The sequence below is a fragment of the Bolinopsis microptera genome, chromosome 9 (genome assembly GCF_026151205.1).
Source record: "Bolinopsis microptera isolate Bmic1 chromosome 9, MBARI_Bmic_1.0, whole genome shotgun sequence".
Classification (NCBI taxonomy): Eukaryota; Metazoa; Ctenophora; class Tentaculata; order Lobata; family Bolinopsidae; genus Bolinopsis; species Bolinopsis microptera.
Window position 1 is genome coordinate 13,366,988 of NC_087080.1, and position 13,607 is coordinate 13,380,594.

Consider the following 13,607-nt stretch of genomic DNA (forward strand, 5'->3'; position numbering starts at 1 on the left):
ACCAAGGTATATTCTATTTGTACTGTATGATCCAGTTAATAATGATAACTGTTACCAATGAGGAATGTCGGGACACTAAACGAGATCATAGACATAGTTTTAAATATTCGCCGAAGGCAACACGTAATATATAATATAGGCCTCCAGCTCGCGATTTTTGAGATTCAACTTTCAAGCAAGCTGAATTAGCTGTTGTTGTTGAGATTCAAAGTTTACAAAAGAAACCCGTAGTATAATAAGTGGAATGACTTTATAGCATATGTTCTATCAATCATAAATAAACAAGATTCCAATGACAAAAGATTAAAAAAGTTAAAATACTGGCAGAATGTCAATAATATAACAAATGTATAATTAGCTTAGTAGGAAAGGTTAAAAAGGAAATCCCAATGTGATGGACAATGAAAACTAAATTTACTAATTTATCAACTACCTATAACATAATATTATCTTAATGTCCGATTTTGAAAATTGTTTCCTAGTAATTTCAGAAGAATAAGAAATAAATTTAAAGCATTGAGCGGTGTTGGAAATATCTGGCCCTCCGACAAATATTATTGACTTAATGTGTTAGATGGTACTTCGACTATTGTGTCCTTCATATCATTAAATTCACTGTAGGTTGAAGATGGAAGAAAACAGTTATATTCAGTACCCTATCACAAACTAACCCACGAGCATGAGTCGCTCACCGCTTTTACAAATTATCTGATTCATTTGATTCTATATTGGTCCCTTCAGACAACCTACTCTACGATCTCAATATCTGAGTTCTCACTGTCGGGCTCGCCAGAAACCTCTTTCTGAGCCAGCAGGCTGATGCAGTTGGGAGCTCCGCAACAACATTTGAGAACTTCTTTTTTGATGTCCCAGAACGAGTCTCCATAGTAGAATCTGAAAAATATTTGTTTATAAAGGAGCATAATAAGGGCAGTAAAGAAGCATAATAATAATTTGGTTAAACGGAGTAGTTCACATGATCAAGAAAACTTGGAAATTAAGGATAGAGTATTTCTAAAATTAGGATTACTGTAACGATTCGTAATCAACCGTAAATCTTTAAAAAACGCCTCTCAATTCTCAGATCAGTAACTCACGTGAGCTCCTCGTAAGGTTCCACTTCTTTAGTAGTAAAGAAAGCTATCCTGGGGAATCTTAGATCGTGATGGTCTACAAACACCTTCACTGGAACACAGTTCGGCTCACAAGAGGAGTTGATGAACCGGGAGATGTTGCCATAGTGACATGCATCTATAGAACCAATTGTCTTGTTGTCGTTGTTTATCGAGTTTATACTCTGAAATTTTTCAATTAAATTCAGTTTCCAATTGAAAGTAAACTTGATAGAATCGTGAGTAAAATATTTTTAGTGGTGTCAGATCATCTAAAATATCAACAGAATGAGCTCGAGAAATTATCACCCAGATCGCTCGATAGAACTATGAACGATAAAGGTCCTCAAGTGTTCTGTACTCACCACAACAGTTAAATCGAAAAGGTAGGTATCGTTCAGCCTCCTATCAGCGTCACTATCTGATATTATCTCCCCAATATACTCGCAGATGAAGGATCCTTTCATTAAACGTTTCGGGCTTCTTACTCCCCAACCCTTACCTGAAAACCAAGTTTCATAACGCATGAATATTGGGGGGGGGGGGGGGGGCCAACCATATTAAAGTATATTAAAATGTAGGATTTTTCCCGATTTTGACCCGGGGATATACTTTAATATACTTTAATATACTTTAATATACTTTAATATATCCCTATCTCCTTGGAGGCCTACTTCAAAAATTGTTGCCCAAAATAAGCTTGAAATGCAATTCTTAATCTATTCCAAAAAGTTTTTCCCAATTTTCCCAATTTTGTTCATGGAGGTCTTTTTACTTAGTATCCACTATATTCAACAAACACTGAGTTATATCCTTCACATAGAGTTAGTCTCATTGAAAAATATTGAAGCTTTATCGAATTTGGTCAAAAGCGAATTTGGGCAAAAGCGTATGCCCAAATATGGGCATATTTTTTAAAGCTCATAGCTCAGCCAATTTTTGACCAATCTGGATGGAAATTCATGTACTAGTCCTAAAACAGGCTTATCTTGCGAATCTGAGTGAAAAATATAGTTCATCATGTAAATCTTAACGAAGAATATAAATCTTCTAATTGTAGGTATATTAAAGTATATTAAAATGTAGGATTTTTTCCGATTTTGACCCGGGGATATACTTTAATATACTTTAATATGGTTGCCCCCCCCCCCCCCCCCCCCCCAATATTTTAACAGAATGAAAATAATGCATAAGAGCATACAGAATTGCCTCAGCCATGTAACAGTGACATCGTGATTTTTTACCTACGCTTTTATAAGATTCATGAATGCAGTATATAATATCTTACTATATATAAAGCGAGACGATATATATATATATTTATCTGTGCCATTTTACTGACACCACGGCATCAACTTTAACGCGAATTTCTGCAAAAACCGTAAAAGATATACAACTGAAACTTTTTTGACTGGGTCAAATGCTTTAATGGCCTCCAAATCAGCAAAAAAAAAAAAAAATAGGCCAAGAAATAGGAGTTTTAGAGCCCAAAATTTGGTACCCCAAGTGGTGTCAAAAACGCGAATTAAATAGGTAATAATTGTTTTAGTCTCTTGAGTCTTGACACCATTTTAGGGTTAGACGGGTTCCTGCTAGTATCTTATAACTGACCGTTAGTCCTGAAGAGTTGTAAGGGATTTGACAGCCCCTTCTGTATAACTCTGTTTCTGCACTGATTAACCCAGCATCTACACCGCTGGTTACACTCGAATATCACAATATCGTTGTACTGTTCGCTTATCTCTGTGTTCAACCGACCGTCCTGAAAAGTTATCGTAGTTCGTTAGGATTTGTAATTCGTCACGAAAAGGCAGGGTTCGACAGACTCTAGGACTATTCTGGACAGCCCAGGAGACTATTAAACGTTGTTTCTAGCTTTCTAAGTCGTTACCTTGTTGTAAACACATTTGCCGCCAGTAGTAAGGAAGAAGCAGGAGCAGGGAGCCCCAGGTCTACAATGGTTCTCACATACGCACGACTGAAAAGGTGGTTGTAAAGAAAGTTAGAGTTACATCCGAAGGGGCTGCAATCATAAAACTATTTCTTTGTAATTACAATATCAATGCAGAAAAGTGAGATCAACTTAGTAAATTACCTTGACTACATTCATGTTCCTGTTGATACAAAGATAGGAACTCTCGAAACTCTCCTTTACGTACACGAAATCTAGTGGAGCAGCCACGTCGTCCATTTCGTTTATGCAGGGGATCGGTATCTTTTCCTTACCACAGGTGATATCACTGGAATAGAAGAAATAATTCAGGGAAAACGTATTGAAATACTACCCAGAATCTAGAAAAGTATACACTAGATTTGATCAAACCCGAATTGGAAACATGAGTACTTCTTTATCAGCATGGAGGGCTCTGCAAACTAGAGTCGAATACACCACAAGTAAATAGATCAAACTATATGATGTAACTAAATTGTTTGATATTTTAATATATTAAAGATGCTATATTTAATGATAACGACGTCTGACGATATATTTAAATATATTTCCTGACCTGTGCAATACGGTATTTTTCTGAGGTTTGGGCGAAGTAAAGTTCCGAGAATCTCTTTCTTTTTCCAGTTTCTGAATTAACTGTACTATTTCCGGTGAAGCATCCTGAAAAATACATTTAACAGACTTAACTTGACGCTATTGTATCAAGAGTTATTTATGCTTTCACAGCAAACAAAAACAGTGAAACTTAACCACTTTTCACGATTGGCGGGACGAGTTTTGACTGTTATTATATGTTTGCGCTATGATCTCATATGAGATGTCGTGCGCGCGGGTTCCTAGCTTTCATAGGTAAACAGTCTTCGCGTCTTCCTGATATGTGATTTTATGGTAACATTCTTTTTGTTTTTGCCTCTTTCAGGGCCGTAACTATTATTTCACCAGATTTTGCACGCTCTTCGAGACCGTTGCCATGAGAACACATCGATGTTGATGAATTTTGCATTCAGCACGTGCAACTTCAGTAGACAATATCAAAATCTCTATTTCGTTTAAATCATACCACAAGAAAGTAAAGGACAGAAACAAAGGAAAGGAAGAAGGAAAAATGGCGTACCGGATGCTCAATAACTTGAACATCCTGAACGAAAACATGAGATGCAGGGCACCAACTAACAGCCCTGTGCCAGTTACATCCAGACTGGTCAGGATTGCATTCACAGCACAAAAGCCGCCCAGACCACGCGCAGCCGACCCACGAAGACGACAGAAGCCTGAAATGGGCCTATCAGAAGGGCTTCGGACGGTCAGACCTAAAACCGCCCACCCAAAGAAACGGCGAAGTCTGGTGAATGGTAGCCCAATAAACCCGTCTCCGAAATGGAAAGGTGGTAGGCCTAAGGCAGCCCACCACATGAACCATCCTATGTTCATTCCGGGAAGGGAGGAAAGTAGTGATGAGGAGAAATTCTCAGAAGTTCCCTTCGAGGAACTGACAAAAAACCAGGAACGAGGATCGTTTGTGCCAGGTACTTAAAAAGTGCTGTATTATCTTCGTTTTTTCATGTTGCAATTATTGTATTCTAAAATTCAATAACTGTAGTTTTTGAGATTCTAAACGGGATTTTGTACACACTGAACACTGAACTATTTCATAATTTCAGAGTCCCCCTTCTCTGATGAAGGAGAAGCTATCAAGGAACTGGAAATGGTAATGAGGTTGAGTCCTGGTTCAGGGATGTCTGAATCAACGACTTCCAAACGACCTCTTAACCGCTTACGGTAAACAAATTGTAATCTTAAAAGCCTATATAGATATTATAGGGCCATAACTTAAACGTCACCGTTTACATTTACTGTTGAATAATCTGTGATATTTAACGAATTATAAATGCAATGTTTTATTGCTGCAGTGAACGAATTCATTTCAATTAATATGTTAGCGAAAATTAGTACTGTGCCATTAAGTAACTCTAGCTGATGTGAAAACTATTGCAGGCAATTTCAACTTCCAGGTGCCGTTTTTGATACAGATTCGGAGGAGGAAATTGTGGAGCAAAAGAAGGCTCAAATTCTGAATACAGAATCCTTTTCCAACACAAGAAAGGGCAACAGATGCTGCAGAATACGCAGAAGAGGAAGAGCTATCATATCTTCTTTGAGAAGGACGTTACTCAGTGTCACACAGAAGGTCCTGTGTCTCAATTAAACGAGACTAATTTGTGCTCTGCCTATGGCCATTCACATGTCGGTCAGATTCTTCAGTACCCCCAGATTTCAGTGTTTCTTCGTTTCGGTCACTGGACTTCTACAAAGCAGATTATGTCAAAATCGATCATCTCCTTGATTCTGTTAATTGGAGTGAACTATGGGAAATTTGTGATCCTGAAGAATTTCCTGAACTGTTGAACTTTGTCCTTCTTCAGATATGTGAGATGGGGTGCCCAAGAAAAAGGCATCTAGCAAAAGGCGGGGTTCACCGGTTAGTAAATTGTCTCGCAAGAAACGCAAATCAGAACTTCGGTTGCAATTGGCTGAACAAAATCCAGTCGCTACAACAGCTTACTTGGAGTCACTTAGAAACAAGATTTCGAGTTTTTACGCTGACATGCGAGACGCTATAAACCACGACCTTAACTACCGTGAACAACAGGCGGTAGATAAAGTGCACAGCAATCCAAAATATTTCTACAGCTATGCTAAAAAGTTCTCTAAGCAGAAACGCAGTATTCCAATGCTTTTCAATGAAGCCAAAAGAACAAAAGAAGTGATTGCCAACATCCTCCAGCGTATTCAGTGACCATTCAGCCACTAACGTCAATGATGCATTATTTCAGTCACCATCCCTACAGAAGCCATTCATTGATGACATGTTGACATTCTCGGTTGCTGATATAATTGAGGCTATTGATGTAATTAAGCCGGGTGCCGCTGCTGGGCCTGACGATCTTCCAGTCCTGCTTCTGAAGAAATGCAAGGAAGTACTCTCCAAACTTATACACATGATTTGGCAGCATTCTATGTTTACAGGCACAGTACCGAAGTTCCACAAGACATCAAACATTGCTTCACTTCACAAGAAGGGCAGCCAAAAGTTACTTTAGAACGCTTTCTGACCTCCTTAACGAAGCTACTGTGAACATCCCACACACACACAGCGTGGGCTGATGATATAGTAATACTTTCTCTAGAGTCAATCCAAAAGTCTCCCGTGCTTACCAAGCTTATAAATTAAGTGGACCTCTTGAAAGTTTAAATGGGTAAGTAGTAAGCCAAAGCTGTAACCACCATAGCGACTTACCCACGATTTCTCTAAAGCTATCAGAGGATTTCGAAAGTCAATTCTCCTGTTTCCCACATCAGAGATGGAGAAGTTCGACTGCACACTGACCCCAAGGAAAAGGCCCAGCTCCTCCAGGCCTAATTTGTAAAAGTGTTTAGTGACCCCGATAAAGCCTCCATTGACAGCGACATCTGTGCGACAGTGACATCTGTCCGACTCAGGGTATCAGAAAAAACGACATCTGTCCGATTGTGATCTGATTTCAATACGACACATTTCCATACAAACTGCTTTAAAGCCATCAAGGAACTTCTAAATTATGGGTTTCGAGCAGGAGAGCATTGAATGGAATCCGTGATGCCAACCTTCTGCGATATTGGATGAGGGAGGAATCATCATCTGTGCGGCTTCGTGTGGGGAGCGATGTTAGGATTGGTGGTTGATGTCCCGATCCAAGTACGTTTTCGTAGTATGAAGCAAACTCAGCCATGTCTTCAACCAGAAGCCTTTCTTTTCAAGTTCTGTTTGCTGACATGGACGTTGTTTCACCACGGTAGATATGCGGGCTCTGGAACCCTTCCGGAAATCCGAACATTTCCAGTAGGTGGTGTCGTCCCCTCGTTTGTCGAAGACGTATCGGAAGCCATTCAGGACAGAGTTTTCCGAGCCTTGTTTGTGTCCAGGGATAAACTGAAGATTGGTTGCCATTGTGCCATAATGGCATTGTGGATTGCGATAACTGATCTCAATACCGCTGTCCGGCTGTCCTATATGTACTGAGTACTCATGTAGGCTGTGTCCTGTGATATGATAAACAGGTTGTTAGTGTACGGCTAGCACGATCATGTCCTCAACTAGTCAATCACGTATCGATGGATCAGATCTCAATGGATCACATCAGCATTAGAACAATGGGAGCAACGTCACAAGATTACCCGTGAGCTTGTGAAATACGAATGTGAACCGAAATTACAATATGAACCGAAATTCGGACAGATGTCGCCAAAAACGACTCCTTTCCGACATCGACATCTGTCCGATATCCCTAATTCGGCTGTCGGACAGATGTCGCCAATCCCATTGAGGAACGCCTACTAAACCCGGTACCATCAAAGGAGCTTATTCCGATGCAGTTATCAGCAAATGATATCTCAGAAAGCATCAAAGAACTGGACCCGTACTCATCAACTCCTGATGAAGATATTTCTACTAGGATCCTGACCAAGTGTAGAGAGACATTGTCTGAGCCTATATTTCTACTTTGGCAAGATTCTCTCCTAGCATGAAACCGCAGGTTATTACTCCTGTCTGCAAGAAGGGTGATCGCAGAGAGGCTGTCAACTATAGCCCAGTTTCTATAACTTCCCATTATGAAGATCGTTGAAAGGAACAGAGTCATCCTTTTAACTGGCAATTAGTGGGATGACACAAAGTACAGTGTTCGGACCGATTCTGTTCAACCTCTACTTCGATGACCAACTGGAGACATTTCTCTGTGGGGAGGTCACACAATGTGATGGCCCTGTTAAAGCTTACCGTTCCTCAACATAGGTGACATAGGTAGGTGAATATACCACCATTTTTAGTGAAGAAGAAACAAATTAAAGTTTAATCTAAAAAATCTACCGAATCTCAACATAGGTGACATAGGTATGTGGATATACCAGAATTTTTAGTGAAGAAGAAACAAGTTAAAGTTTAATCTAAAAAAGATAAACAAGAGTTATGCCAGAACCTCATTTACAAATGACTGTTTTTCAGAGAACTCTCCAAACAAGGTTGGTAGACCACCTAGAGCGGAATAAAATCTTGCCCGACAAACAACACGGTTTGAGAATTGTAGCTGCCAGAGTATGTTGATTCGGTTCTCAAAGAACTCAACAGTGGAAAAGAAATTGATGTCATATATCTTGATTATTGCAAGGCATTTGAAAAAAATCCTGCTAGAAAAGACACAGAAGTATGGAATAGGTGGCAAAGTCTTCACTTGGATGAAGAACTGACGGGGCGAGAAAAAAGCAGTCACCGTAGAAGGACACAAGTCCAGACTCGAGGATGTAGAAAGTGGAGTACCATAAGGAACCGTCAATGGTCCTGTATTATACTTCATGATCTATGTGATCGACCGAGCAATACAAATCCGAAATTCTTTACAACTGGCCTTCGTAAACAACACGAAGCTCATGAAGGCAATAATATCCATGATCTGCTGTACACTACTTCAGATCGACTTTGGTCATGTGCTCGAGTGGTCCAAAGTTAACAGTATGGTCCTGCAAGAGAATAAGCTTGAGGTGATCAATTACTGCCTCAACCACGGATTGCCAGCCGACCTTCGACAATTATACGTCACACCAAGTGGCGTTGAAATAAAGCCAAAGGATGCTGTTCGTGAACCCCTCACGTTTGTCAGGTCACTGCTGGCGCAAGGAAAATGGCCATGTAAAGGCCGATCACCACTACAAATGATCACACTTTTTAAGTCAATGGTCAGGAGCAAACTGGAATACTGCTGTCCAGTTTGGGTGACATACAAGCGATTGAGAACATCCAGCAGCAGTTCACCCGAAAGATATTACAAGGACTACTGCTCTACTGGGATCGGCTAAAAAAGCTACGCTTGATGTCCTCTCAAAGGAGACGTGAGAAATATTCATTGGGGTGCGAGCCTATGTGCGAACACTGAACCACAAGGCTCAAAAATCTGTGGCAACCAAATATGAAAGCTCATTTGGATTCAGGGCACCGCGCCTCTGGAATCCAACCACCAGGGAACCCTTCACCTCAACTGTAACTCCAACATGACTCTCAGTACATCCTGCCAGTTCAACTCCTCCTTCCATTCAGCTCCGTCAGCAACATGAGGTATATCCATTACTAATATCACTAATATGAGTAGTATTTTGTAAGATCTACTGTTTCCTGTGACGGTCTTTTACATTGAACCGGTTTATTTCTGCGGTTCAAATTCCTCCAGTAAAGGTGGATAATGTAAGGCATCTGTCACAATCCTAACATTTAACTATCTTTCCAGTTTCTCAACCCCAGCCAGAGACGGAAACAGTAACTACCACTTGGTAACTACCATCTGATAAAAAGTCTCAGACCTGAACAACCTGTCTGAGTACCTGAAGGAATACGAGGAGAAGTGGCAGAGTGGCTGCCACAGTGTCACGTGATAGTTCATGGAAACATGCTACAGTGGTCAAGTGAATTCCTGATGAACCTCCTCAACACAGTGGTCGTTGAAGGAACAAAGTCATCCTTCCAACTAGAACTGGTGATAAGTGGGATGACTAGGAAAGAATTGGGCGACGAAAGCGTTCCTTGAGATCTGGTCCATCGATACGTTATTGACTATGAGAGGACAGGATAGTACTAGTCGTACATTAATAAGCTTAGACAAGCTGCCCATCACGGATCACCACACAGCCTACAGTATATCATATATAGGAGAACAGAATGAAGATCAGATATCACAATCGTCAGTTTATTTCTGGAATTGCGATTAAGTTTGATTATTAAAAAGTTTGGTGAACAAAACATGGCAATGCATTGTTTCTCTTGTTTTACGATTGAGTCAGTGAGACCGAAAATCATAGAAACTTTATGTTAAAAGTGAGGTTATAAACATGAAATCCTGCACAGAAGTACTTCATTTATCAAAAATTTTGCAAACCAAACACTGCTACATCATATATCTCTACAATAGAATAGATATTATGTCGAACTATTTAAAAATAAATAAAACTACACTCTACAGACTGCTGTTCCTGAACAAGAAATGCGGCCGCTTTTCTTTTGTGGATGGCCGCTCAATTTCCTGATCCGTGATGACTTATTTTATTATATTCGATATAACCTAGACCTGGGTCTTAGCTGTTTATAAGCAGTTCTTTTATTCAAATTTCTGATTGTTTCTGAATAGACTCAGTGAAGACAGATTCTAATGGAAATAAATAGCTGAATAACGTATCGACATTTCTACGTCATACTCATATTCTGAAATAGTAGTAATTCAATTATAACGATCAATATGTACATTAAAAATTTGACGACGAAATTTATTTCAAACAAAATATATAACTGTAAAATAGTTATCCACTGTAAAATAGTTTTTAACGAAATCAGAGCAAATATGAACATAAAACTGACAAAATTTATCAAATAGGGCTCATCTGAAAATTAACGAATAGCGTGACGAGGTTGTATATTATGCAACCTGACACGGATCTGTGCAAAAAAGTAATACTAACAATAATAACAATATGCTATTAATTAGTGCCTAGTGAGATACGTACATATCATGGTGAAATTAACAATTTACTTGGTCAGGTTAGCGCAGCGCGACAACAATTATTTAATTCAGAATATCTCGCAAAATAACTTTGCGCAGGATAGTTAAGAACATGGGCGACATTATATTGGCTACATAGCGGGCACGTATGTACGCACGCTCGCACGCACGGTCGCAAAGCTACCAGTACCATATACAAAAAAACCTCGTTCGCTAACCCTTGTCCTTGACTCTTTTGTGCCTTCGGCACTTTGAGTCATGGATCGGGAAAAAATATATAGAACTTATTAGAGACATCTTATGTCAAACATTCATACAAAATGAAATTGCTAACTTGAAATTTTGGCTGGACATTTTTCCAAACATTTAACGAAAATATGTTTTGATAAAGGAGCATGCTTGCGATTAGTCTACAGTACTTTATTATCTCACTTTTGTTGTATGTATTGTTGCCCTATCTAATCTTTAACCAATTTTGGATGCCGCAGCTCAGATATTGTTACAGATAAAACAGTTTTGATAAAGGAGCATGATCGTAATTGTTGTTCTCTAGTACTTTACTGCACACTTTGACAATTACAGTTTACCCATAGTTGCTTAATGTATATCAGACTTTACTGCTTAAGATGAGAGTTGCAGTTGGTGATTGGACGAAACCCGTGTCTAGATAAGTAGAAAGAGACTGTACAGTAATTCTGACGATTCATTAATATATATAAGAGGGGATTCTAAACGTATCTGCCATCAGTATTGGTGCTCTTTTTATCTTCTTTTACTGTCAAGAAGAAAACGGCTCTCAATGGATGAAAAACCTTATATTAGTACACAGAAGAAAACTAAGGCTACTCCACAATAACATATTATTGGCGCTGTTTACGTTTCTTCTTTTACTATCAAACATTGATCGTCCTTGACCGTACAAAGGTACGGTGGCAGGCCAAAGGGTGCCCACTGCCCACCACATGAACCACCCAATGTTCATCCCTCACCAGCTTAAAACCTCTGAGACCTAGGGCGGCCCACCCCAGGAGGCAAAGAACACCTCCAGAGCTGCCTAAAAGTGCAGGTACTAAGTTACATTCTCATTTTTATTATCATCAGTGTGAAATTGTTGAATTCTGAATTTCTTCGTACTTTCAAATTGTAGTAATTTTTGGTAATCCTAGATCGGATTTTGTACTCATTGAACTATTACAATCTATAGTGGAATTCAAAAAAAGCGTACCTGGCAAACGAATGGACAAAGATCCATGAACTTGAGGAGTATCTAGGGCTCAGGCCAGACTCGACAATGTCTGACGTTACTACATCTACGATGTCAGCAACATCACGGTAGTAAATATTTTGTAAATATTTTGTAATGCGAAGGTCTATAGATTAGAGGGCCACGTTCTATTGCTTAACACTTTAAATTTTGCTATTGCTTAACACTTTAAATTTTATAATATATTGGTTTAATAGATACAACAATCTATTAGTTTAAAAAAATTTGATCTTGCTGCAGTATTGAACGGTTCATTTTAATGATACGTTAGTACGCATTTGCATTGCACCAATAAAATTATTATTAATCAAATCATTGCAGGCACACCCTTCTACCAGGTGCCGTGAGCGATTCGGAGGATGAGGAACGAAGGGAAGAAGTCATCAATATCAGGGATGTTGAATCCGATAGAAAAATAGAGAAGGTAAAGAGGCGAAAAAGGATTACAATTCGAGGACGAGCGGCTCTTTCGTCTTTGAAGAGAATACTAATATTTATAAATATTAGTTTAATCTAGTCTATCAGTTTGTTTGAGTTTAATCTTGTCCTGCTGCAGTATTGAACTGTTGCTTTTAATGATACGTTACTCGTTAGTAAGCATTACTAATGCAGGCAGAATTTGCTACCAGGTGCAGTCAGCGACTCCGAGAATGAAGCAGGAAAGGAAGCAACCGTCAAAACTCAATGATTCGGAATGATTATTTAGTATTTGCACTGTTCATTTTTCTTCTTTTACTAAACGTTTATGGTCCGTGGCGTATCAGATACTTGACCACAACCTAGTACTAGTGTTCGAGTGTCACTGTCTCACGAAGGCGGTCAAGACAACAGGCAGCCCATCTGCATTCTGCATCAATCAAAACATGGAAACGGCCACAGAAACAACATGAATATCCTGATTAGTTGACAGCCCCGTACAACAGCTCCCAGCTCCATCCAGACCAGTCGGGGTTGCTTTCTCAGACCAAAAACCACCCGGATGCCTAAGGCAGCACACCAGACGGCAGAAGCATGCTCAAATTGAGCAGATGTCTGAAATGGGCCTATCGGAACGACTTCGGACGGCCAGACCGAAAACCGCCCACCCAAAGAAACGGCGAAGTCTGGTGAATGGAAACCCGATAAACCAGTCTTCAAAACGGAAAGGTGGTAGGCCTAAGGAAGCCCACCATTCCATGTTCATTCCGGAAAGGGAGGAAAGTAGCGATCAGGAAAGATTTTTAGAAGCTCCCTTCGAGGAGCTGATAAAACACCAGGAACGAGGATTCTTAACGTTTGTGCCAGGTATTTTAAAAGTGCTGTATTATCTTCGTTATTTCATGGTGAAATTATTCCATTATAAAATTCAATAACTATAGTTTTTGAGATTCTAAACGGGATTTTTTACACATTGAACTATTTCATAATTTCAGGGCCATCGGAATCCCCTTTCTCTGATGAAGGAGAAGCTATCAAGGAACTGGAAATGGTAATGAGGTTGAGTCTTGATTCAGGGATGTCTGAATCAACGACTTCAAAACGACCTCTTAACCGCCTACGGTAAACAAATTGTACCCTTAAATTCCTATATAGATAGAGGGCCATAACTTAAACGTCACCGTTTACATTTACTGTTGAATAATCTGTGATTTTTAACGAATTATAATGGTTTATTGCTGCAGTGAACGGATTCATTTTGAATGATATGTTAATGAAAATTAGTA

At 39.4% G+C, this 13,607-nt stretch overlaps 2 protein-coding genes and 1 long non-coding RNA gene across 4 annotated transcripts in view; 2 read left to right on the forward strand and 1 right to left on the reverse strand.

Annotated features, from left to right (window-relative positions):
• Positions 1 to 233: 233 nt before the first annotated feature.
• Positions 234 to 13,607, reverse strand: part of LOC134821173 (histone-lysine N-methyltransferase EHMT2-like) — a 36,360-nt gene continuing 22,986 nt past the window's right edge. For both annotated transcript variants that reach the window (XM_063831844.1, XM_063831843.1), the window contains exons 12-18: positions 3,620 to 3,723; positions 3,208 to 3,352; positions 3,004 to 3,090; positions 2,724 to 2,874; positions 1,478 to 1,614; positions 1,098 to 1,297; positions 234 to 894 (exon numbers count right to left, since the gene is read on the reverse strand). In XM_063831844.1, the coding sequence (XP_063687914.1) occupies positions 747 to 894; positions 1,098 to 1,297; positions 1,478 to 1,614; positions 2,724 to 2,874; positions 3,004 to 3,090; positions 3,208 to 3,352; positions 3,620 to 3,723 (972 nt within the window). In that variant the 3' untranslated portion in view covers positions 234 to 746. The remainder of the gene's footprint in view (positions 895 to 1,097; positions 1,298 to 1,477; positions 1,615 to 2,723; positions 2,875 to 3,003; positions 3,091 to 3,207; positions 3,353 to 3,619; positions 3,724 to 13,607) is intronic.
• LOC134821174 (uncharacterized) lies at positions 4,147 to 5,350 on the forward strand. The gene is made up of 3 exons (XM_063831845.1): positions 4,147 to 4,589; positions 4,725 to 4,842; positions 5,059 to 5,350. The coding sequence occupies exons 1-3, from the start codon at positions 4,169 to 4,171 to the stop codon at positions 5,267 to 5,269; spliced, it is 750 nt and encodes a 249-aa protein (XP_063687915.1). The 5' UTR covers positions 4,147 to 4,168; the 3' UTR covers positions 5,270 to 5,350.
• On the forward strand, positions 6,713 to 9,854 carry LOC134821175 (uncharacterized). The gene is made up of 3 exons (XR_010160986.1): positions 6,713 to 7,903; positions 8,105 to 9,208; positions 9,378 to 9,854. It is a non-coding gene; the product is annotated as an uncharacterized LOC134821175 (long non-coding RNA).

Excerpts from the sequence above, each read along its gene's own strand:
- LOC134821174 (XM_063831845.1), top strand. The coding sequence starts at position 4,169 with ATGGCGTACCGGATGCTCAATAACTTGAACATCCTGAACGAAAACATG. Across the intron at positions 4,590-4,724 it reads ACGAGGATCGTTTGTGCCAG|AGTCCCCCTTCTCTGATGAA; the intron begins GTACTTAAAAAG and ends TCATAATTTCAG. Across the intron at positions 4,843-5,058 it reads CGACCTCTTAACCGCTTACG|GCAATTTCAACTTCCAGGTG; the intron begins GTAAACAAATTG and ends AAACTATTGCAG.